Here is a 26,679-nt window from a genome sequence, read left to right as displayed (position 1 = left end):
TTTCAATCCAGTGAATGCATTTTCCATTGCCGCTGACCATTCGACCCTCACTGGCGTGCTGTCTTTTGTAGCGTCATATAACGGGCGGGCATGTACTGCATAATCTGGGATCCAAGTCCGACAGTACCCGGTGATTCACAAAAATCTTCGTGGGGCCCTTTTTGTCGTTGGTCTCGGAATCGCGGAAATAGTTTTCATGCGTTCTGTTATCAGCATCTGTTTACCCTTCTCAATAGAATGTCTGAGGTACTCCACCCTGGTTTTACACAGCTGTAATTTGTCATGATTCACCTTGTGGCCTCTGTCGGGCAGCGCACAGAGGAGGGTCAATGAATCAGTCAGACACTTTTGCTCTTGTTTATTGCAAAGTAATAAGTCGTCCACATACTGTACCAGTGTCAACCCTTCTGCTAGGACCACTTCCATCAAGTCTTTGTGTAGGGCCCGCGAGAACAGTGTCGGGCTGTCAGCAAATCCTTGGGGCAGACGGGTCCATGTGTATTGCTGTGCTTCATAGGTAAAAGCGGACAGGTGTTGCAATTCCTGGCTCAGAGGGATGGAGAAAAATGCGGAACATAGATCAATTCCCGTGAAAAATTCAGCATCTGGCGTGATGGATGCCATGATAGTGGCTGGATTAGGTACTACAGAGGCAATGCCAACACTTATTTAATGCTCTCAGATCCTGTATACAGCGCCAGGTCGATTTTCCTGGTTTGCGGACTGGTAACATGGGAGTGTTACATGAACTAACGGTTGGGATTAAAATTCCCTGTTCAAGCAAAGAATTCAACACAGGTAATATACCTTTCCAAGCCTCCTCGCGAATTGGGTATTGGTTCCCGTAAGGGAGAGCCGCTCCTGGCTGCATTTTGACGGTTACCGGGTCTGCGCTTGTCATTTTTCCCACGTCATTGGGATGTCTGGTCCACAGGTTAGCTGGCACCTGGTGCAAAGCCTCGTCGTGGAGTCGGCCGCCTTCTCTCCCCCGCGAGTCTTTGCACTCCATTTCCACTCTCTCAAATTTTGCAGGTACATCGATGTGCGACTGTTCCCACACGAAACCTTGTTGGTTGCGCACATGGTACCAGTTACATTCCAACATGACCCCTTGGTAATCCCTTGGAATGTTTTTCAACTGAGTTATCATGGGCCCAATGTCTTTTGCCTCGAATCCCTGACTTACTCGGAGTGTTAGATGAGGAGTGACGTCATTAGGCAATTTCACGAGGTCCCTCTGGTCTGGCGTCGTCTGTACTTCCAACCCTACCCCTTCTCTTCCTATCCAGAGGTCTGTGACCACTATATGGGTGATTTCTCCGAGGCGAGAATGCACCTAATTTTCATATTGTTCGCTGTCGCCAAGTTTGTCATAATAGCAAGTACAGTGGAGGGTCTCTTTCCATCCGTGTATGTCCCATCCATGGGCTATTACCCAGGTCTTCAATTCGACCAAAACCTCAAGCGTGTCCCAGTGCATTTGAGTGATGTCTAACACTTGATTGTCCGTGCATCTCCACCAGTACACTACCAGATATTTTTGCATTAATAGCGGTAGAACTAGATCTCGCTGGGAGTGTGGTATGTCCATAAGCATCCCTTCCGGAGTACATTGTACAGTGCATCACATCTGACAAAACAAATCTCTCCCTAAAAGGTTACATGGGGAGTTCTCTGCTAGCAAAACGGCATGTCTCATAGATAGGGCTCCGCATTGTACTGCCAATTCCTGACTGAAGGGTATTTTCTCCACTCTCCCCGACACCCCCACCACCGAGACCTTTTCTTTTGAAATGGAGATCCCTCCCGAGTCTGACCACTTAAGAGTCAAGCGAGGCGCCCCTGTATCGATAAGGAACTGACAGCGTTTTCCATCTATTACCGGTGAGGTGGTGGGATCAAAAATGGGGTTACTGGTAAGGGCATGGTAGAGGGACGCCTCGCTCGCATCATGTCAATATTGGTTTCTAGGGTTGTCCCTTTTATCGAATCAGCCCGGGTTGAACCGGTCCCCATTCGAAGGTCGTTGACCACCCCTACGGCCCTCGCTCCAAAGTCCTTTTAGATAGGGACAAACTCTTTTCCAATGTCCTTGTTCCCTGCAATGAATACATCCATTAACAGCCTTACCTGGGCGGCCGTTGTCCGCATCTTTCTCATCTTCTCATCCACCCGAGGAGCGCTGATTCTCAACATAGGGTGGGGGCTTTGTCCAACCCTGGTTAGGTTCGAACTTGCGTACTGGGGCACTCGCCAATTTCCAATATCCAGGAAACTCGTCCTGTTGATGCCGACGGATCGCTCCCCGAACTAGCATTTGATAAGCCTCCTGTTTAATCTCTTTTGCAGCTTCTGATCCGTGGCGTACAATTGGTGGCATTACATGGCCGAAGCCAGATTCTGTGTGGTAGTTTGCCCCGCCCATCCCAAAATAGCAGCTTTCAGTCGTTTCTTAATTCCTGGGCGAAGTCCTTCAACAAAAAAGTTGTTGAGTAATTGATCTGGGGGGCCCTCGATTCCAGGGAGCCCCCCATATTTGCTCATTATCGTTTTAAGTTGAGTCAAAAATTCCTCTGGATCTTCTCCAGCATTTTGTTCACAATGCTCGATTTTTCCCCCAGTCTACATAATTCGTTCGGACTTCTTCTAGGATGGCGTCTACCAGCCGACCCAAGGGAGCTCCGTAGTCTCCATCCATCTCATTGTTTGGCGGGGCCATCTGCCATCCTACAGTTGCCTTCACCTTTCTCCATATCTTTTCTGGGAGGATACGGTCCATCATAATGCCCACATCCCAATGTGTCGGTTGATGAGTGAGCACGAATTCGAACAGGTGTTGTCTTACCTTATCTGGGTCATCTAAGCATCCCGGAAAAATGTGTTACGGATTCGTCACTTCCGTTGTTGTGGTTTTCATCCACTGTAAACATTTTTGGTTCCATGTACTATTATTATCGTTTTAGTGAAATGGAGATAACTGTTTTCAAAAGGTGAAAAAGTTAGTGTTTTAAAAGAAACCGGAAACCGGATCGGGAACCGGACGAAGAAGAGGAAGAAGAAGAGAGGCGGAGAAAGTGAGGTGGAGAAGAAGCCAAGCTGCTTTGAGGTCTTGAGCAAACGCTGGCGAACGGGGGTCACGAGCGAACTTTGGGTTTCCTGGGAAAGGGATTCCTGTGACAGAGTGGTTATCGCTGTGACAGATAAACCTGCGTGACAGGTTTTGCGGTTGATTCCGAAGAGAATCGTTGGAGTGCAGTTACGCCTCGAGTACGGGCCCGTCGGCCGTTTTGCCTCGCTCCCGATTTCGCATCGCTCCAGGGTTTTCACCTCGCTTCAACCATTTCACCGCATCCAGACGTTAACCTGGTTTGCGTGCATAACGTGGATTTCGATTGGGAATTTGTGGTTCGCCGTTTGGGAGCCGTTGAACGTTCAAACCCGAAGGTGTGATCTCCCAGTCGCCTCTTGAGGGCACCTTTGCCCATCTTTGGCAGTGTGACTGTCAGCCGAACGGGATTCTGGTCTCGATACGACATCGTTCCTGCGATCACCGGAGCATGGATCGACTTAGGCTTGATGCCGGGATAGAGACATTGGGAATGCTCTTTTCGCTCACTTGGAGCACAGTGAGTTATATTGTACGAAACTGATGGTACCATCATCGGAATGATATATTGGTTGTACAATTGATTAATATTGTTATTGTGCTGTTATTCTTGTGTGACCTTAATACAATACTTGTTTGTTGGTAACAATTGGTGTGGTTTCACCATTGATCTTTGACACACAGAATAACACACCTTTCTGCCGTGACTCCTTTCGGGGCTCGGAGGTACACCGTGACCGGGGTTTTGGGGAGGAGCACGTAACAAATGGCTGACATGGAATGTAAGTGTACTTCGTTCCATGCCCGGTGTACGTATCTGGGAGGTAGCTCTTCTCGTTGTGCTGTCGCTGCACGGCCTGCTTCCGTCATGATCATTGGAGCTATAGTTTGTAGCCTATGGTCTGTGTTCAGTCTTGTCCCTATCAATTGAGCATACAATCCCGCTTGGGAATCTGGTCTGCACTCAGCCTGATATTGAGAGGGGCCCCCACTCTCTTCCCCAGGCCCTGTCACCTTATCGTTTTCCTGCATCACTATCATTTGTTTATGTAAAACAAATATGTTTTTTAGTCTTTTCGAGTTCGCCTTTAAAACCCGCGCATCTGGATTCCATTTCTCGTTTGGCGCACTCTTCCAGCCACCGGCTGAAAGCCTCCCAGTCATTCCCATTACGCTGTTTCCCTTAGTCTCTCTTTTTTAGAGCTTTCCTTAGATTAGTCAGCCGTTATCTTTGGAATGTCCCTTCAGTGGGGAACGTGGCCCTTTGTCCCACGGCCAATCCGACCCACTCATGTACAGAACCTTCCCCAAATGTCTCCAACATATATCCCACCAGAGTACCTAAAGCTGAGTGAGTGGGTATCCCAGGTCGTCCATTCTGGTTTCCCATTTTTAACCTCATTTACCTTTTAGTGAGGTCGCCACAGAATATTCACTGTAGTCCTTAGTCACAGAATTCTCTTTCCTTCAAGGTTCCACCTTGATTTCCTTTTACACCTGAGGTCCCACCTCCCTTATATCCTTCTCTCAAGATCCCACCTTGATTTCTTTTTACACCTGATACCTAAGATCCCATCTTAGTTCCTCAAAATTTGCCCTGCTCCGCATAAAACGGCTCGATCCCGGTTCAGATCCACACAAGGCTATGGAAAGGGTTCGAGTTTGCTTGGAGATGACAGCACGTTGCTCCTGAGAGAAATTAAAAGGTCTCTCACCTTAGTTCGCTAAGTTGCGGGTACCCTTGAGACAATTGCTGCCACCTCCAGATGTCGTCTGTCCCCTTGTCCACAGCCTGGTCGGATCCGAGTCACGGCACCGAATATCGTGGCTTGATGTCCGCCTGTCTGAGAAGAACTTGGGACAAACGCCTTGAGAATATGAGCCGTTTTATTACGGAGCCATTACACATGCGGGAAAATAGGAGGGCACGAATCTGGCTGGTTCCTTTCTCAAAATATAATTATCAGTGCATCCTGTTTATATACACAGGGATTAGCGCAAAAAATAAGATAAGACATCTCTGCTGGGAGCTTGCCCAGATGGTTTAGGCACATGCCCATGGCATCACACCAATTCCCTCACGGCTCACCCTTATCAGTTGTGGAGGCCATTACACTAAAAGGGAGGGAGAGACGAGCATTCCTGTGTTCAATTCACAATGGAAAAATATATAGAAAATGCAAGTTGGCTTTGCAGAGGAGATACAATAACACATTTGAGAGAACATAGACCTACATTCTGTTCTAAAAGGCTGCAAGGCCAAATGAAAATGGAAGTAAAATGAAATTACTTCGACAGTATGTATAAACAGTGTCCTCCATAAGTATTGGAGCAGTGAAGTCAAATTTCTTATTATTACTACTAGCGTGACACGGCGCGCTGTGCACGCCTCAGCACGCGTCATTTCAGAATGGTAGGTATCTTTGACCATTTCGGTGTCTTTTGTGTCTTCATAGTGTTTTGGGTCTTCAGGGCCATTTGGGTCTTCAGAGAAATTTTTGGGTCTTAAGGGTCTTTTGTTTCCTCTGGGTCTTTCAGAGTCTTTGGGGTGTTTTGGTTCTTTGGGGTATTTAAAGGTCTTTTGGGTATAAAGGGTCTTTAAGGGTCTTTTTGGTCTTCGACGTGTTGTGGGTCTTCGGGGTCTTTTGGGTCTTCTTGGTGTTTTGGGTCTTCGGTGTCTTTTGGGTCTTCGGTGTCTTTTGGGTCTTTGGTGTCTTTTGGGTCTTCGGTGTCTTTTGGGACTTTGGTGTCGTCAGGGGCTTTTGGGTCTTTCGGGTCCTTTGAGTCTTCGGGGTGTTTTGGGTGTTTTGGGTGTTTTGGGTCTTTGGGGTGTTTTGGGTCTTCGGGGTGTTTTGGGTCTTTGGGGTGTTTTAGGGTCTTCAGGATATTTTGGGTCTTCAGGGGTCTTGGTGGTCTGAAGGGTCTTGGGGAAATTAAAGGGTCATCAAAGTTCTGAGGGGTCTCAGCAGTCTCAACACAATTAAGAGGGTTAATTAAGAGGGTGTTGATTTTATTTGAAGAAGAAGAAGACGTTTTCGTCGCATATAAACATAACGACAAACACAATCATATGTTTGCTATATTATAATAAGATATACTCAAGTAATTTGGATTTGTGATCAAAATATGAATATGAGGTAAGAGTACAGAGGGTCTGCTTTTATTTTCTTGGTATTTCTGTGTGTATATGTGCAACCATTGTGGAACAATTGCACTTTTTATGTTCAGTCACTCCATTTTAGGTAAGCATAAGTATTGGAACAAGCGTTATGCCTAGGTCCACCGTCGGGGAGGTGATGTGAGTTGACAAAGTGGAAGACGCAGAAAACATGCTATCTATCTATCTATAATTCCAGCAATCTCTGTGTGTATGTTTGTATGTTTGTATGTTTGTATGTTTGTATGTTTGTATGTATGTTTGTATGTATGTTTGTCTGTGACCGCTGTTTCTCGACAACTACCGGTCCGATATACTTGAAACTTGCCAGGTATATTGCTGGGGACCCGAGGATGTGCCTTTTCAAGGTTTTAAATTAATCGCAGAAGTAGTTACCGAGCTATGTCCAAAAAACGATTCAACCAATCAGAGAGCAGCGAGCTATCACGTGTGCCGAACGTGGCGAACAGACTCTGCCTCGGATGGCACATTTGAGAGCGTATTCATTTATTTCCCGTCGGCAAACTATGTTGCCGTTAAACTATGTTTTAAAACTAATTAAAACTAATTTGCGATTCATCGTAACTGCGATTTGCGACCTTCCGGACAGTCAAATGAGGACGTCACTTCCGGACTTACGTAGCGGCTAGCGGGCGCCATTTGGAGGAGCTGGGAGGACTCAGTCGTGATAGAGTGAGCCTGAGTGAGTATATCAAGACAAGAACAAGATCTAGAAGGAGGTATGTACGGTGCGATTCATATAATATATTGTTTAGTTATCGTCGATGAGGAATTTGGGGGCCCGATTAACTGCAGCGCCATCCGAGCTGCGGCGTCGGGACGATACATTAATTGTACGGTAACATCACGCACTTACGGGCACGTCCTATATATATAGTACGGGCATGCCCTAGTCTATCTATAATTCCAGTAATCTCTGTGTGTATGTTTGTATGTTTGTATGTTTGTATGTTTGTATGTCTGTGACCGCTGTTTCTCGACAACCACGGGTCCGATATACTTTAAACTTGCCAGGTATATTGCTGGGGACCCGAGGATGTGCCTTTTCAAGGTTTGAAATTAATCGGACAAGTAGTTACCGAGCTATGGCGATTTAGCCGTTCGCCGTTCGCTTTGGCGTTGCGAATGGACCAAACCATTTCATGTAAATAGAGGGGGGGGGGGGTTCTGTGGTCGTTGCGAATGGACCAAACCATTTCATGTAAATAGAGGGGGGGGATTGTCACTGTACTCGCAAGCCGTTCGCCGTTCGCTTTGGCGTTGCGAATGGACCAAAACATTTCATGGACCAAACCATTTCATGTAAATAGAGGGGGGGGGATTGTCACCGTACTCGCACCCACGTACCCACGTACCCACGTACGGGCATTGCACCCACGTACGGGCATGCCCTAGTCTATCTATAATTCCAGTAATCTCTGTGTGTATGTTTGTATGTTTGTATGTTTGCATGTTTGTCTGTGACCGCTGTTTCTCGACAACCACGGGTCCGATATACTTTAAACTTGCCAGGTATATTGCTGGGGACCCAAGGATGTGCCTTTTCAAGGTTTCATATTAATCGGAGAAGTAGTTACCGAGCTATGGCGATTTCTTTACCAAACTCCGCAAGCCGTTCGCTTTGGACCAAACCATTTCATGTAAATAGAGGGGGGGGGATTGTCACCGTACTCGGAAGCCGTTCGCTTTGGACCAAACCATTTCATGTAAATAGAGGGGGGGATTGTCACCGTACTCGCAAGCCGTTCGCTTTGGCTTTGCGAATGGACCAAACCATTTCATGTAAATAGAGGGGGGGGATTGCCACCGGACCAAACCATTTCATGTAAATAGAGGGGGGGGATATAATTTTAGATATATATATATAGTACGGGCATGCCCTAGTATATATAAAACACAGTTTGTGTGTGTAATGTTACCGATAGACTCCTAAACGGAGAGGCTTACGTGCTTGATATTTGACATAGACCTGGCCATTGAGCCTGGGACGAACATGGCCGAACTCAAAATATTTGACGATCCATATTTTTTATTCATATTTACCTCATCGCATTTCAGCGAAGAACCCGCTAATCTCAGCCGGTTCCAGAGCAGCTTGCTGATTCGCTCAGAGCGATCACGTGATGTTCCATTCCCGCCGCCAGACTGATTCGCTCAGAGCGATCACGTGATGTTCCATCCCGTCACACGTCACGTTTTTTTTCACCTTTTATGCGATCGTGTTTTGTATCGATTTTGTGCGATATGAATTAAATGTCTTTGAAACAGCTGTGAAACGTCTTTCCACAACCCTTCTGTAACCGATTGGAGCAGTTTATTGCCGCACAAAACGAGATCCGCGAAGCGAGTTGGTCGAGTCGTGCTGACCAAGATGGCGACACGGCGGCTTCACTTTTCACGGAGTATGAGCGTTCTATATATTTTCAATTCAGTGCGCCCGTGATTTGTGGCATACACATGACCATTGGGCCTTCACGGTGTAATTTGTGCGAGGCTTTTGTCCGAGTGAGCTTGAGTCGAGAGGGCGAATGTACGGGTTGGGAATGTACGGGTCTCCCTTCCCCCGCCCGGCAACGCCGGTAGTGGAGGACGTCACAGGATCGGTGAGCCTCCAAAATCCGCTTCGTGCTGTTGCGAATATGCAGGACTATGTCCGATTGTTGTGCTGCTCTCCGACCATGAGAACTGCAACGTCATTGTTGACTGGCCATCCCCTTCCCTCCCCCCTCCGTCCTCCCTTCCCTTCCCCCTCCACCCTACCCCTCCCCCTCCATTTTCCCCCTCCCCCTCCCTTTTCCCCCTCCCCCTCCCTTTCCCCCCTCCCCCTCCCCCTCCCCCTCCCTTCCCCCTTCCCCCTCCCTTCCCCCTCCCCTTCTCCCCTCCCCCACCCTTCTTCCTTCCCCTCTCCCCTCCCCCGCCCAGCAATGCCGGGTACTTCTGCCGGGTCCCCCCCTCCCCCTCCCATCCCTCACCCTCCCCATCCCCATCCCCCCCTCTTCCCTCTCCCCTCCCCCCTTCCTCTCCCCCTTTCCCCCCTCCCCCCCTCCTGACATCAAATCCTTCCTCTTCTCCAGGCGTCAGGAAGGGCATCCGGCCATAAAAACATTGCCTCAAACAGGGAACCATGATTGTCATGGGGCCCGCAAGGCTAACCCCCGCTCTAGCGGGGAAAATGGCCTTAATCCTTGTGCCTCGATACAACCACAAACCAGATTAGAAGTTGGTATGTCGCTAATTTTTCAAGATATTCAGCTCACAAGGTTCAGACATACATGGCGGCGGCCATCTTAGATTTTGACGTGGCGACCCAATTTTCAATAAGTTTCTTCCTTATGCCTAGATACACCCACCCACCAAATTAGAAGTTGGTACTTCGCTTATTTTTCAAGATATTTCGCTCACAAGGTTCAGACATATATATATATGGTGGTGGCCATCTTGGATCTTTACGTGGCGACCCAATTTTCAATAGCGTTCTTCCATGTGCCTAGATACACCCACACACCAGATTAGAAGTTGGTACTTCGCTTATTTTTCAAGATATTCCACTCACAAGGTTCAGACATGCATGGCATCAGACATACATGGCGGCGGCCATCTTGGATTTTGACGTGGGTTGCACCCACACACCAAATTCGAATGCAGTCCTTCGCTTATGCACGCACGCACGGACGGACGGACACACGGACGTAGGGGAAAACCAGAGTCCCCCTTTCGCTCCGCGGTGCGACGGGGGACAACAAATGACTGACAGGTGTTTCTTGTTTCTCAGGTGTTTCTTGTTTAATTGATTGTTCGTACATAAAAGAGCTGTGAATGTCTCCTCTTGGTTTTAGCCTTTGCTTTTGTCTTGGGAGTCAGTAGGCATAAACCAACATGAAAACCAGAGAACTGTCGATGAAAGAAAAGCAAGCAACTTGCTGAAAGAACAGAATCATTCAATTATAATCATAACACAAAAACTGGGCACATCAAATACAACAATTTGGAATATCTTGAAAAAGAAATAAACCACAAATGTACTTCGCCAATAGATATCAGGCAGGTCAGCCAAGGAAAACAACTGCAGTTGATGACAGAAAAATTATCAGAGTTGTGAAGAAAAACCTTGAAACAACTGTCAGTAACATCACCAACAACCTTTAGAGGACAGGGGTGAAAGTATCACAATCGATCATTTGCAGAAGACTTTGACAGCAGAATTACAAAGGCTACACCGCAAGATGCAAACTTCTCATTGGCAGCAAAAATAGAAAGGCCAGATTAGAATTTGCCAAGAAGTGCAGAGATGGGCCAGAGAGATCGCTTTCCACAAAAAAGGTGTAAAAACAGATCCTTGCAACTACAGACGAATCAGCCTCAAATCCCAATAATCAGCAAGGTCATGGAATCGATCATCGCTTCTGACATCAAATCCTTCCTCTTCTCCAGGCGTCAGGAAGGGCATCCGGCCATAAAAACATTGCCTCAAACAGGGAACCATGATTGTCATGGGGCCCGCAAGGCTAACCCCCACTCTAGCGGGGAAAATGGCCTTAAAACGATCATTCATATTCATTTTTTTCCAATGGCTTGATCTCTGATCATCAATTTGGATTCAGACCAGGTCATTCTACTCTGGACATGCTGCTTCTGCTGTCTCTCAACAATGGATGGAGATCCTCAACACAAAACAGGAAATCAGACCTGTCTCCCTTGACATATCACGTGCCTTCGATACGGTCTGGCACCCCGCGCGGCTCACCAAACTCTCCTCGTATGGTATCCATGGAAACCTCCACGCATGGCATGCGGACTTCCTATCTGGTCGCAGTAAACATGTGGCCCTGAATGGAATTCTCTCTTCTCGCCTTCCTGTTCAGGCTAGAGTTCCTCAAGGTAGTGTTATGGGCCCTGGGCTTTTTCTGGTCTTCAATAATGATCTATCTGACTCTGGAAAATCCTCTCTATCTCTTTGCTGATGACTCCACTCTCTGCCGGTCCCCCTCTCAACTCTCTGCCGGGCTCCCTCTCCAATCTCTGCCGGTCTCCCTCTCCACCCTCTGCCGGTCTCCCTCTCCACTCTCTGCAATACACAGGGTCCATATCCCAACCCTCAGATCGGCAGTCTGCAGCCTCTTCACTCTCAGCAGACCTGGACAATATCACAAACTGGTCAAACAAGTGGAACACGTCTTTCAATCCTGACAAATCTCACACTCTCACTTTGTCTCTCTGGAAAGATCGTCTGGACAACCCTCTCATCTACTTTCTGAACAATCCTCTTGAAGAAGTTCCGTCACTCAAGCTTTTGGGTCTCACTATATGTCATGATCTTTCCTGGGAAAACCACATCTCCAAGCTGGCCTCCAAAGCCAGTCGCCGACTGGGCATCCTCCGTCGTGTGAAGTCCTTTCTGGGCACTTCTGAGCTCCTCACCACATACAAAGCTTTCATCCACAGTTCAATGGAATACTGCTCTCCCCTCTGGGCTGGTGCTCCTGCCTCACACCTAGCTCGGCTTCACGCTGTTGAAACCAAAGCATTTAGAATCATTGGAATCTCCCGCGATAAAGCTGATTCTGAGGGCCTTTCTCTCTCACACAGCAGGCAGGTCGGTGGTCTTTCTGTCTTCTACCGACTCCTCTGCGGCCTTGCTCTCCCTGTTCTGTCTGTGCTCTGTCCCCCAAATATTCCGTAATGGGACGCACAAGATCTGCCAGCAACTCTCTTCTGGTGAAACTGCCAAAATCAAGAGTCTCTGCTCACCATCACTCCTTCATTCCTCTTTTCTCCCACCTCTGGAACAAACTCCCACACTCTCTTCAATCCCTCTCCTTCCTCCAGGTCTTTACAACAGCTGTTCACCACCATCTCTTATCTTCCCCCATCCAAAACCTTGATCTTTTATACCCCCATTAAAACACCCAAAATCCACCTCTTTAAATCCCCAACTTCTTTCCTGAAATTCAGAAGAAGTGTTAATTTGCTTTATACCGTGTACCCCTTCCACATATCTACCGACGTCCCTGTTCTCTTCTGTTGCTGTGCTTGTGTGCTTCCCTCTCTCCTCTCTTGTCTCCCGCTCCCTTCATTCTATGTTTTATGTGTCTGTGCATGTTTTCATGTTCAATATGTCAGCTCTTACATGAGCCTCGATTCTGTATACCAAAAAAAAAAAATAATAACAGATGTATGGATAGATGAGACCAAGATAAACCTTTACCAAAGTGATGGAAAGACAAAAATATGGAGAAAGGCAGGAACTGCATATGATCCAAACATTTTGTCTGCCTATGCACAAGAAAATGCCTCCAAACTCATTGGCCGTGCTTCACCATGCAGCGAGACAATGACCCAAAACACACTGCCGATGCAACCAAGAAGTTCATCAGGGGAAAAGTGGAAGGTTTGAGATTGACAAAGTCAATCTCCTGATCTAAATCCAATGGAGCATGCATTTCACTTGCTGAAGAATAGACTAAAGTCATAAAACCCTAAAAAACCAACAACTGAAAATGGCTGCAGTGAAGCACTGGCAAAGAATCTCAAAGGTAGATACGAAGAGTTTGGTGATGTCAACGGGTTGTTCCGATAGTTGTGCGAATTCCGAACAAATTAAACAATGCAACTATCACAGAACACGGTCATATGATCTGATTGAGAAGACCAGTACTTGCGTGTTTTTAATGCCTGTTGTAGACGGGCCCTTCCGCTGGTAAAGTAAATGCCGACAGGGCTGCACAACCTTCATGCTGGCTCTCTGCTCAGTGAGATCAAAATCCATAATGAGTTCTCATGTACATTTTAAGATTGCCTGAAAAACTAAAATGTTTTCACAAAATGTACATTTGTATGGGCATTCACCATTGTGAATTTTCCTGTGTTTCAAGTTGTGCTGATTGCATAAAGGATTTTCCACAAATTATGCAATTGTATGTATGATTGTCCCATTATTACTTCTTATGCCTGTTTGAAGGCAGGATTATTGAATGAAATATTTTCCGCAACTTGTGCATCGGTGTGAACATTCTCCAGTGTGACTTCTCATGTGTGTTTTCATATTGCAGGCTATAATGAAGGATTTTCCCCAAATGTTGCATTTACATGGGCATTCTGCTTGTTTGCAATATTATTTCTCTCCATTGTAAATTATTCGATGTTTTCAAGTGAGAGGGCCGAATAAAAAAAAACTATTCACACAATGTACATTTCTATGGGCATTCTCCATTGTGTATTCTCAAATGTCTTTTGAGGTTGCAAGAGTGAATGAACGACTTTCCACAAACTGTGCATTTGTACGGACGTTCCCCATTGTGAATTGCCATGTGTGTTTTAAGGTTGGATGACTGACTACAAGATTTTCCACAAATTGAGCATTTATACGGGCGCTCACCATTGTGAATTCTCATGTGGGTTTTAAGGGTAGATGGCCGATTAAAAGATTTTCCACAATTTGTGCAATTGTATGGGCGTTCACCATTGTGAATCATCATGTGCGTTTTGAAGGTCGATGGCCGAATAAAGGATTTTTCACATCTTGTGCATTTGTATGGGTATGGGTGATCACCATTGTGTATTCTCATGTGTGATTTCAGGTGAGATGCCTGATTGAAAGATTTTCCACAAACTCTACATTTGTAGGAATGTTCTCCATTGTGAATTCTCATGTGTCTTTTAAGGGTGGTTGATTGAATACAAGATTTTCCACAAACTGTGCATTTGTATGGTCGTTCTCCATTGTGAATTCTCATGTGCGTTTTTAGGTTAGATGACTGATTACAAGATTTTCCACAAATTGAGCATTTGTACGGGCGTTCACCATTGTGAATTCTCATGTGTATTTTAAGGGTGGATGACTGACTACAAGATTTTCCACAAATTGAGCATTTGTACGGGCGTTCACCATTGTGAATTCTCACGTGTGATTTTAGGTGAGATTGCCGATTAAAAGATTTTCCACAACTTGGGCATTTGTAAGGGCGCTCGCCATTGTGAATTCTCAGGTGTATTTTAAAGCTGGATGAGTGATTGAAGGATTTTCCACAACCTGTGCATTTGTATGGGCGCTCTCCACTATGAATCGTCATGTGTTGTCTGAGTTTTGACGACCCACTAAAATATTTTCCACAAATTGAACATTTGTAAGGGCGCTCGCCATTGTGAATTTTCAGGTGTATTTTGAAGGTAGATGACTGAATGAAAGATTTTCCGCAATTTGTGCATTTGTATGGACGTTCACCATTGTGAATTCGCAAGTGTGATTTTAGGTGAGATGGCTGATTGAAAGATTTTCCACAAACTGTGCATATGTATGGGCGTTCACCATTATGAATTCGCATGTGTTTTTTGAGGTTGGATGCATAATTGAAAGAGTTTCCACAAATTGTGCATTTGTATCGACGTTCACAATTATGATTTCTCATGTGCGTTATAAGGTTGGATGACCGAGTACAAAATTTTCCACAACTTGTGCATTTGCATGAACGTTCTTCATTGTGGATTCTCATGTGCTTTTTAAGGTTGGATGACTGACTACAACATTTTCCACAAAATGAACATTTGTACGGGCGTTCTCCACTGTGAACTCTCATGTGTATTTTAAGGCTGTATGACCGATTGAACGATTTTTCACACTGTGTGCATTTGTATGGGTGTTCACTGTTGTGAATTTCCATGTGTGTTTTTAATTGGTGTGGCCAAATGAATGATTTTCCACAAGTTTCGCATTCGTTTGGATGTTCAACTTTCTTTCCTTCGTGAGTCTTGTGAATATTATTCTCTGCAAAGATTTCATTATTCTGTTTGTCTTGTTTGTCAAAAGTCCTCTTGTTTGTTTCATTTGGCGGGTCCTGTGGTCGTGTGTCTGTGCTGTTAATAAAAGTAGGTGCAGTCTCCATTGTAGTTTCAGTGGATTCACTTCCTGTAAATACAACATCACATGACCTGTAAAAAAACAAAATCTGATTTTGTTCATTACTCATTATAACTTTCTGACAACATAACCAAGGCAAACATGTATATGTGACATTCTTTCAAGCAGGGCTTTTACAACGGAGGTTATGCAGGAGATTGAAGACTTCGACTGAGGGAAGGATTGACGCCTTACGATTGGAAGGGGAGTGCGAGGACTTGGGGTTGGGCAGCAGAGGTTGATGACTTCAAGTTTGTGATGGGGGAGGGGGAGAGGTGAGGACTTGAAGTTACATTGTACATTGTGCGGATGTTCCGCGAGTCCGTTATCGTAAGAAATAAAATACCATAAATGGTAATTGATCCACCATGAATGAAAGGGAAGCTGTTTCGGATCTTGCCCTTTGTTGGAGGAAAAGTGAACCAACTTCTGGCTGAATTGAATTTTTTTTTTTTTTTTTTGTATACAAGATCGAGGCTCGTGAATGAGCTAACATTAATCACACAAAAAGTCAAACTGACACATAAAACACAAAATAAGAGGAGCGGTAGAAAAGATGGGGAGAAAAGGGGAAGTACACAATAACTATATTTGAGAGCAGGGACATTGGGAGATCTGTGGGAGGGAGAGGGTTTGGGGGGAGGAGGCATGGGAAGGCGGGGGTGGGGGTGGGGGGAGAGGTGGGAGAGGTAAAAAACATATAGACACTGCAAGGACTTCCAGGAAAGAAGTTGGAATTTCAAATAAGTGTATCTGGGGTGAATTAGCGGGGGTAGAAAAGATCAAGGTTTTGGATGGGGGAAGATAAGAGATGGTGGTGAACAGCTGTTTTAAAGACCTGGAGGGAGGATTGGGATTGAAGGGAGTGGGGGAGTTTGTTCCAGAGGCAGGAGAAAAGGGGAATGAAAGAGTGAAGGTGAGCAGACAGCCGAGATTTTGGCAGTTTAACCATAAGAGGGTTGCTGGCAGATCTTGTGCGACCTGTAGGAATATTTGGCGGACAGAGCACAGAGAGAGCTGGGGGAGCAAGGCCGGAGAGGAGTCTGTAGAAGACAGAAAGACCACCAACCTGCCTGCGGTGAGTGAGGGAAAGGCCCTCGGAGTTAGCAAAGGCCCTCGGAGTTAAGTGTTTTGAACACTTGACCAACAAGGGAGTGATACCGATGGTGTTGAAACAACAAATACACATGGCATCATGACATTCATAATCAAGAACACATTATAGTGTGCTTACATCAATCTTGCAAGACATAGGGACACGACCAACTTCTTCAGCTTGAGCTACAACTGAACGATCAATCACTCAGCAAGGTCAGACTGATCAAGAATCATCTTTGATCCACAATGACTGGAGAACGGCTTCCTGGACTGGGATTGCTCAATATATAAAAGGTTCTTGCACCAAGAGTAGATCACTCATCAATGTCGATGATTGACAGCTTTGTCTGAATACGCATGGTCCAACTGCGTGCCCATGAGCACTGAACTGCAAACCACGGGGGTTGCTTCACAACCCACAGAGCCTAACTTTTCTTCCTCTAAAAAACTTTCTCGTTTCATGGATGGTCTCTTCCTGGAGCTGGAGCAATCTAAGGGGCCTCACTCCAGACACAATAACAGACGCAGATGCGGAAAAGGACAAAACCAGGTAGCTTAGACAAACAGGTGAGAGGACGAGCAGGCGATGAAGAGGTGATGTGCCGGATGATGAGGAGACGGCAGGACTACAAACAGGCAACAGGCAGAAGAGAACAGCACCAGAGCCAAGGCCAGCAGGCAGGACAACCTCCTTTAAGCTCTCCTCCCCCTTAGCACACTCCTGAAGGCAGAAAACCACTCTCCTCACTCCCAATTCTCCTCAGATATCTATCAGTTCCCTCACAACTTAGCGCACTCCAATCTTCTCAGACTCCCTCTGGTTCACTGCCGAATCTCCTCACAATCGCGATCTTCCTGCACACCGAACCGCCTGATCAGGCTTTTCCCCCTTCACCTCAGATTAAGTGCAATCCTCGTACCTTTTCTCAGCTCCTCCCTTGACAACTCGCTGCCCCTCGAGGCGTTGAGCTTCACCCTCTTCAGGAGACAATCATAGCTCCACCCCCTTTCGTCACTGTCTCCCGGCACCCCCTGTCGATGGTTATAGGTTTTACACATGTTTGCTTCACTTCATCCCTCGCTATCTATAACAAAGCACCACCCTCCGTATGGTGCACATTCAGAGACAATCCTTACTTGCACATTCAAATCTAGATGTCCCTGCTTATGACATCAAGATTGGCTACGTACTCGCACATGGACCATGCTACTCTATACAGTTCTGTCTGTCCTAAGGTAATCTCTGCCTCCCCTCCCCACCCAATCATCGTGGGCAGAGAAAAAAGTGGTTTGCTGGGGGTGTAAAATAATCCATTTGGGAAATAGTTGAATCAACATGTCTCAACAAAAAAGGGCGGGTTTGCGATTTCATCTGTCTCACATGTCGGAGAAGGCTATAACATCGCTTCAATGCCTTTTAAAAAACTGTCACTCTATGTCTGGATTGGGATACAGACCAACTCACGCTCCCAGCAGTGGAAGTTATGTGGTGATTCTCAAGTTTCGACTTCACTTCAACTTCACTTCACTTCAACTCGCCGAAATGTCGGCTTTACCGAAGAGCAAGTCCAGCTTTTTCCAATTGGTAAGTTTTACTGTTTTAATTCGACTGGACGAGTAACAACCTGCATCAATTTCAGGTATATTGCTGTTGGTTAAAATATTTTACCTAATGATGAATGGGATAATGGATGTTTGAGAAATTGATCTGTCATATTGGTGATTTCGTTAAGCAATGAAATCAAAACATGGGGGGGGGGGTTTTATTTCCTTAACACCAAAGTTCATCATCAAAATGATCAAATGAAAATGTATAGACATTGACAGAAACCTTCATGGGGATGGTTCTTGAGGAAAGACGCTTCGGCATCATTGGGTTTGGGTCGATCCAGGTGAACATCATTGTCATCCTCAGTTTTCACTTCCACTTTCACAAATAAATCTGGGAAAAGTAACTTTTATGAAATGCAGGCAATCTTATGTAACAATACTCTTTCCTTATGTAAGAACAACAACAACAACAGGCATTTTAAGGCCATTTTCCCTGCAAGAGCGGGGGTTAGACTTGCGGTCCCCATGACAATCTTCTCCATTTTGCCCTATTTTCTGCATCTCCCCTTGTTAACCCCCTTGCCCGCATTTCTTCTTCCACCATCTTTAGCCAAGTCTTTCTCGGTCTTCCCCGTCCTCTATTTCCTTCTACATTCATTTCCATCACTCTTCTCAACCAGTCACTTTCATCTTTCCTCAACACATGACCAAACCATCTCAAACTGTTTCTCTTCACAGCATCCATCACAGGCTCTATTCCCATCATCTTTCGCAATTCATCATTTGTCTTCCTCTCTCTCAACGAAACTCCAAACATCCACCGAACCATTTGCATTTCCACCCTTTCCAGCCTTCGTTGCTGCTCAACATTCATTACCCATGTCTCGCTCCCATGAATCATAACACTTCTCACACATGCAGCATACACCTTTCCCTTCAGCTTCAACGAAACTCCCCTCCTCGTCAGCACGTCACTCAGTTCCCGATACTTCTTCCATGCACATCTCACTCCAGCAACCGTTGCCGAGTCTGATCCACCTTCTCCATTCAGCATGTCTCCAAGGTAACAAAATGTTTTCACACCTTCCAGCTTCACGCCGTCTCCGAGATCCAACTCAACATTTCCTCCATCTGCAGCTCCCTCTGTGCACGCCTCACATTTGAATGTAGCTGCCACACTGGTTAATGACCCTCTCAGGCCACTACATTTTTGATGAACCCACTCAGCACACAATGTACATTGAATGGAGTTCACTCTGACACCCTTCCTGCACACAGCACATGGCCACTTCCAAGTTCTTTCCACCTCACCACATGCTTTACCACTTGCCATCACCTTCGTTTTTCCGATATTCACCTTCAGACCTAATGTCTCCATACATTCCTTCCACTTGTTCATCTTCTCCTTCAGTCCATCCATAATTTCTGCAATCAACACCAGATCATCTGCATGCAACAACTCCCACGGTAAACCCTCCTTTACGTTCCGAGCCAGCACCTCCATCACAGCTACAAATAGTAGTGGACTTAGTACCGACCCCTGATGCACTCTCACCTTCACCTCAAACTCACCACTGTTCCCGTCCTTCAGCCTTATAGCTGTGCGCGCTCATTTGTACATTGCCATCACTACTCTGGTCAACCATTCCTCCACTCCTAACTTCCTCAATGCCCATGTCAATACTTTGCGTGGAACCCTATTGAATGCTTTCTCCAGATCAACAAACCCAAGAAACAACTTCTTCCTCTTCTCCATGTACTTCTCCTGCAACTGCCTCACAATAAAAAGCGCGTCTGTCGTTCCTCTTCCTGGCATAAATCCAAACTGTATTTCGTCAATCTTCACTTTCTTCCTTATCCTCCTCTCCAACACCCTTTCCAATACCTTCATTCCATGCTCCAATAACTTTTTTGCTCGATACGAGCCACAGCCCAGAGGGTCACCTTTCCCCTTGTATAGAGGGACGAGGGTATTCAGTTCCCAATCCACTGGAATGCGGCTTTCTTTCACCACCAGATTGCAGATCTCTGTCATTCTCTTCACACCCCAACTTCCTGCTGCCTTCAACATATCTCCCACAACTCCCGTCGGTCCTCCTGCTTTTCTACTCTTCATTGCTTTTATCGCTTCTTCAACTTCCTTCTCCTTTATCTTCTCTGCCGGTCCAAAAACTGGGTTACTCTCTGTGTTGCCATCCCATTCATTCTCTGCATTCAACAGTATTTCCATATATCTCTTCCACCTTCCTTTAATTTTGTAAGCCTGGTGTTGGCTTAGCGGTTAAGGTGCCGGCTTGGGATCCTCGGATCCTGGGTTCGAATCCTGGTCGATCGCTGAATTAACGCCAGTGGGGTCGACTCAGCCTGGCATCCTTCCGAGGTCGGCAAATTGAGTACCAGCTTGCTGGGATGAAAGATCATGGTGAGTACCCCGATTTATAATAGGTACACCGTATCCCTGTGCATCGTAAGAGGTGACCAAGGGTTGGCATCAGGAAGGGCATCCAGCCATAAAAACATTCCCTCAAACAGAGAACCATGATTGTCATGGGGCCCGCAAGGCTAACCCCCGCTCTAGCGGGGAAAATGGCCTTAAAACGATCATTCATTCATTCTTCCTTCCTTTAATTCCATCTGGGTCCACAACGATTTGTCCCACTTCATCCTTCAAGCAACTCACCCCCCATCACATCACACCTCTCTTTCGCTATCTGCTTTGCAATCCTGAATACCGCTCTCTGACCCTCTTCCAAATCCAAGCGTTCTCCGAACATTTTCCTCCATGCCTCCTGCGCCTTTGCTACCTCTTTCTTTGCAGCCTTCTTGGCTGCCTTATAACTTTCATGCTCTGCTGTTTCTGCTCCCGTACCCTTCGCCTTCTGCCACTCCTTGAACTTCTTCCTCTTCTCGTCAATCTTCTTTCCAACTTCATCATCCCACCACCATGTTTCCAAGTGCCTCGGTGGTCCTTTTGTCCATCCACATATCTCACCAACGGCTCCCAGCAGCCTATGTTTCATTGACATCCAGACTATTTCATCTTTTCTTATGTAACAATAAATCCAATATGAGTACCAAACCATGTGGCCAACGAAGTTCGAGTTATCACCCTTGTATCTCATGGGTATTCGATGATATACTTAATGTTTCGGATCCAATGATTCAGCGGTTTGAAAGATGTTTTTAAAGATTTTAGCTTAAATCCAACATGGCTGTTTGACCAAGTGACCAATAACATTGACATTTTGAAAAAAAATTCCCCATGGCTAGTCGAGCACATGTATGAAAGTGCTGTTTCAAGGTTTCCATGGTGGAATATTTATAAAGTAAAAGGTTTCTGGTTTACATCACGTGTTGGCTCTAAAAAAAGGTATTTATATTGTTGCGGTTTTGAGGTTTGCACAGTGAGTTCAATAAATGTTAAAAGTTGCCCCCCAAAGATAGTCACACAAGCAACATGTAGCCTCATTTGTAGTATAGTTATGTCTTCGTATGTGTGAGAATTGTCCATTTCCTATGTTAGATCTGCGTTGGGTAAAGCCAGGAGAATAGGCCCTACTTCTACCGATCATTCTCCATCCATAGGCTCGATCCATTTTGCTAAACGTTGGGTGATCATTAGGCGAGTTAACACGAGGCAGGCCTAGGAAGGTCGGGGCGGAGTCGAGGGTGGAGCGGCAGAAGCGATGACGGTAAGCACGAGCCACCAATCAGAGCTCAAGGTGGTGGCGGTGGTGTCGCGTCATAGGGCGTGGTAAGAGGGTTCCACAAGGCGCGCAGCGTATTTATATAACCCGATGCACAAAGCCCTCGAAAGGACTGAAAGGACTCGCAGAGAAACACAGGATTTGCACGGGAGGACTCGTTGTTGAACTTACAGCCAGAAATCATGGTACTTGATGAGCTTGATGAGCCTTCCTGCATTTGGCATGAAAACGGCTGAGTAACCACCCTTCGCCGTAAAAGACCGCCCTTTGCCGTAAAAGTCCGCCCTTTGCCGTTCCGCCCGATATCTCCTTCGTTCGAGAGATGCGCTCCAAGCACCTGTATTTGCCTATCACAATCTTCGCGGGACGCACGTGGACCACGGAGAGCCGGACGGGGCTGATCCTGGACGACCACATTGGCGCGTTGGGGAACATCGACATCTGCAATTCCCTGTGTGAGTGTGAGACGGGCCCGTTGTCCAGGCATAAGTTAAGACTGTCTAAGCTTCCTCTGTGTCCCTGCGTCCTTGAACCTTGTACATACGTGTGGGAATAATTAAACCCTTTGTTCTTCCTTTTCCTGATTCGATCGCTTCTGTGGCTTCATCATTGACCAAGCGTGGCACGAATAAAACCGCTCAAATTGGGGTCCATTAATTAAGACTGCGCTGATCTCGTGTACGCAATCCGCTCGAGGTTCTCCAACCTCACGTGGTTTGTGCGAGGCTTGCTACCTCGTTTCCGTGGCAGTGCGAGTACTTAGGTACGAGCGAGAATTTGGTCCCGGAACCATATTTTGCGCTCGCCCGGAAAGGACGTTTCAGGTCTCGGTTCCGCCAAGCCCAGTGAAGACAAGGGGATTAATTCCCCCTTGGTAAGGGGAAGAAGGGCGGCGAGAGAACCACAACAATATCGTTAGTAATTTAGAAATAACTCTGAAGCAAAAGAAAAAGAAAAGTAGGCCTCAACGTTTCAGGCAACATGCTCTGCCAATCGACAGGAGGAAGTACTTGGAACAAATGAATGAATGAATGAATGATCGTTTTAAGGCCATTTTCCCCGCAAGAGCGGGGGTTAGCCTTGCGGGCTCCATGACAATCATGGTTCCCTGTTTGAGGCAATGTTTTTATGGCCGGATGCCCTTCCTGACACCAACCATTGGTCACGCTCTTACGATGCGCAGGGATACAGTGTACCTATTCTAAACCGGGGTACACACCGTGATCATTCATCCCAGCAAGCTGGTACTCAATTTGCCGACCTCGGAAGGATGACAGGCTGAGTCAACCCCCCTGGCGTTAATTCAGCGATCGACCAGGATTCAAACCCAGGATCCTAGGATCCCAAGCTGGCACCCTAACCGCTAAGCCAACACCAGGTGGACAAGATGGATACATAAACAATTTTTTTTTTGGTCTAACAGGGGTGTAGAAAAGATCATTGTTTTGGTTGGGTGATGGTGGTGAAGAGCTGTCATGAAAACTTGGAGGCAAGAATGAGATTGAAGAGAGTGTGGAAGGTGGTTCCATGAGTGGGAAAAAGAAGGACGAATACGTAGAGATTAGCAGTGGTCCTGGATTTAGCATTTTCACAAGGAGGGGGTTGTTGGTGGATTGCATGTATCCTGTAGATACCTGGAGGGAGAGGGGAGGAGGGAGGGAGAGGGAAAGCACGGAGAGGGAAGAGGGTGCAAAACCAGAATGGAGGTGTGAGAAGACAGAGACCACCGACCTGTCGTGGATGGCGAAGTGATAGACCCGTATCTTTATCTCCATTGCAGAGTCAAAGTTTGCCAGAAACTTTTCCATCTTCTCAGGTGCAAAAAGACAGAATCCTGGATCAGATGGGTACGCGAGAGAGAGTGGTTAGGGACCTAATATTCTGAAGCAAACACAATGGAGGTATTTTGGCCTTCTCACGAGTCAGCTGTGATGCCGTTTGAAGTGAGGGAAGGGATGGAAGGGGAGCACACACCAGAAGCAAACTTGACAAGGTGCCACCAGGTTTTAAAGTTCATTCTTGAGATTGGACAGGTGGTGTTTTCTGGCTCTCCTTAGAGCAGCCGCACGCTTGTTGCAGGCGTTGCGGAATGCGGAAGTACTTGCGGAAGTACTTGGAACAAATGGATGCAGAATTTATAAGAACTCAACACCCCCCCATTGGCTGGTTATTGTCGGGTGCTGATTGGCTGGTCATTGTGTGTTGCTGATTGGCCAGTGGGGTCTTGCTCATCATGGTCCATTGTCCCCGGTGTATTGATAGTTATGATTGTGTCAGCTTGTTTATGAGGGAGAGCCAGATATCGCTAATGGGTAGCCCGTTTTCTTGGGGGACCGTGTGATGTAGATGCATCTCCATAGCTTCTCTGATTCTCCTTCTGTGCCAGTGGCTGATGGATAGGAGGAGTTTTCCGTCTGCCCATAACATGCGATGATTTATTGGCCTGTGTGTGATTAGCTATTGCTGTTTTTTCCCATTTGCCTTGTCTATTATGTTGCATCACAAGCTTTTGTTGGTTTAGTAATGATTTTGTGGGCAGGACAACTGTTGAATTTAAGGGCAGTTAATTGTTGGTTGATTTGTTACTTTTCTGTTTCATCCCCACTTTCAGCTTCCTCTTCTTGTGTTTCATTCGACTTCTGTGCAGTTTGTTCACCCGCATGTGTCCTTCACCCCGACCATTCATCTCACATCGACTCTGCTGTTGTTGTTTTCCCATTTCCATTTCATTTCATTCCATTCTGTTCGAGGTTTTAAATGAGCCTCTATCAAGTGTACAACAAATACAAAACATGGCACGAAAGTCTAAACAAACAGATCCCATCAGAAGTGACGGAGAACACACAACTCACCATTCGTCTCGTCGCTTTGCTCCTCCTCCAGACCAAAGGAGTTGACATCCTCTATTTTTATCTGCAGAATCTCAGAAGATCCTTCCAGCTCCTCAACCTTCATTCCACACACGAGCACAGTCGGCTGTTCCGATTCCGGCTGCACGTTACAGGGATTCTTCCCACAGCCATCTTGAGTGTACATGGTGGGTGAACCTTTGGAGAAGCAAAAAAAACATACGACTCTTCCTGATGATTGCTCCATGCTGAGTAACTTGATCTGACACAGTACTTTATACGTTCACCACACACATATACGAACACTGCAACACCCACAAATATATTTTGTACACGTTGCAAGTTTTTAATACAATACTCTAATTGTATTACTTGTTGATGTAAATTTTGATTTTGCCACATATAAAACTAGAAAGCAACTGAAAAAGCAAAGCCCGTCCGTGTGTATAGACTTCTTCTTCGGTATGCTAAGCATGACAAAAACAGCTTGAAATGTACAAAAAAATACTTGGGCGATTTTAGGGGACCTTGACCTTTTGACCCCAAATGTAAAAAGCTTCAGTGACTCAATATGCCAACCCTGCTCAAATTTCAAGTCATCCAATGGAAAGACAATTTGAGACCTTTTTGACCTCAAAAAATTGGCTTTTGTGTTTTATTGCCAAGCGATACCATTTCAGTGACGCAACATGCAAATTCTTAAAAATTGCAAATCAATGGGATGAAAATTGACCATTTATGTGACGTTGACCTTTGACCTTTTAATTTGTCTTCTCCATATTCTCATAATAATGTTTTGCTGAACATTTGATGACAAAAGCTCAAATGGCAAAAATTATGGCCCGGACGACACAGACACACAGACACACACACACAGACACACACACACAGACACACACACACACACACACACACACACACACACACACACACACACACACACACACACACACACACACACACACACACACACACACACACACACACACACACACACACACACACACACACACACACACACACACGTAATCAGTGCCAAAACCCCAGAGACTCCGTCAGGTGCCCGCGGAGCCCGCAGCCGCTGGGGGCCACCCACTAATAGGGGCCTCCCACAACAGCGAAAGCATCTTTCTTTGAAGTCCAGTTGTGCAACATCGATGTTATCAAGAGCACAATCCTGCATGCCTACTGGCTACCAATCGCTTCACTGATGGATTCAATCAAAGACATCATGTTGCACTTCACAACCACATGGCATATCTATCTGTAAATCACAATTCTCAATGAGGATGAAAAATACAGTGAAACACGTGAAAACCGGACCTTTTGTGGCAGAGTTGTTGTTGTTGTTGTTGTTGTTGTTGTTTATGTGTTTCTTTTGTGTCCGTCACGCTTTATTCTAAAATCTTTACTGGTTCCTGCTGCCATACATTAAACATCTTCTTTATCCAATTCAGAAAGTTAGATGGACTTTCAAAAAGAAACTTTTATCTTTGTTTTGACAGATCAATCATTTCTTCTTGTTTCCATACTTTTTCCAGTAACATCCCTACATCCTTTTTCATTCAAAAATAAGTTTTTATTGCTTGTTAAATACCTTTCCAATGACCTCAAAGTAAATTGAATGAAATTTAGTATCAATTATTTACTCGCTTTTACATTACTAGGGCATGCCCGTACGTGGGTGCCCGTTCCTTGCCAAAAAAAAAAAAAAACGCTACCCGTACGCTCTACCCCGCCCGTACGCCCGCACGCCCGTAAACAAAAAAAACAACGCTCTTCGCTTCCGCCCTTCGCTCTGACTGAATTGGGAGAAATAATGCGCATAAGAAATCGAGAAATTATTATTTTCTCCGGAAGAAATCGAATTACGAACCGTAATGGCGCACGCGCTCGGCTCGGCTCGCTCTCACATCGGCCACGCCTACGCAACAACGCGTTCTGTGATTGGCTGCCGGAAGTGCAGTCTTCACTGTCCGGAAGGTCGCATATCGCAGTTACGATGAATCGCAAATTAGTTTTAATTAGTTTTAAAACATAGTTGAACGCCAACATAGTTTGCCAACGTGAAATAAATGAATACGCTCTCAAATGTGCCGTCCGAGGCAGAGTCTGTTCGCCATGTTCGGCACACGTGATAGCTCGCTGCTCTCTGATTGGTTGAATCGTTTTGTGGACATAGCTCGGTAACTACTTCTCCGATTAATATGAAACCTTGAAAAGGCACATCCTCGGGTCCCCAGCAATATACCTGGCAAGTTTCAAGTATATCGGACCGGTAGTTGTCGAGAAACAGC

General features: G+C 45.9%; 1 protein-coding gene across 1 annotated transcript in view; it reads right to left on the bottom strand.

The window, feature by feature from the left end:
• Positions 1-10,205: 10,205 nt before the first annotated feature.
• Positions 10,206-26,679, bottom strand: part of LOC137412152 (uncharacterized) — a 29,650-nt gene continuing 13,176 nt past the window's right edge. The window contains exons 3-5 of the mRNA XM_068097427.2: positions 24,386-24,580; positions 18,107-18,217; positions 10,206-15,186 (exon numbers count right to left, since the gene is read on the bottom strand). Of these exons, the coding sequence (XP_067953528.2) occupies positions 13,478-15,186; positions 18,107-18,217; positions 24,386-24,580 (2,015 nt within the window). The 3' untranslated portion in view covers positions 10,206-13,477. The remainder of the gene's footprint in view (positions 15,187-18,106; positions 18,218-24,385; positions 24,581-26,679) is intronic.

The sequence above is a fragment of the Myxine glutinosa genome, chromosome 5, assembly GCF_964187855.1.
Source record: "Myxine glutinosa chromosome 5, kmMyxGlut1.1, whole genome shotgun sequence".
NCBI classification, from domain to species: domain Eukaryota; kingdom Metazoa; phylum Chordata; class Myxini; order Myxiniformes; family Myxinidae; genus Myxine; species Myxine glutinosa.
This window is presented reverse-complemented; position numbering and strand designations above follow the sequence as displayed.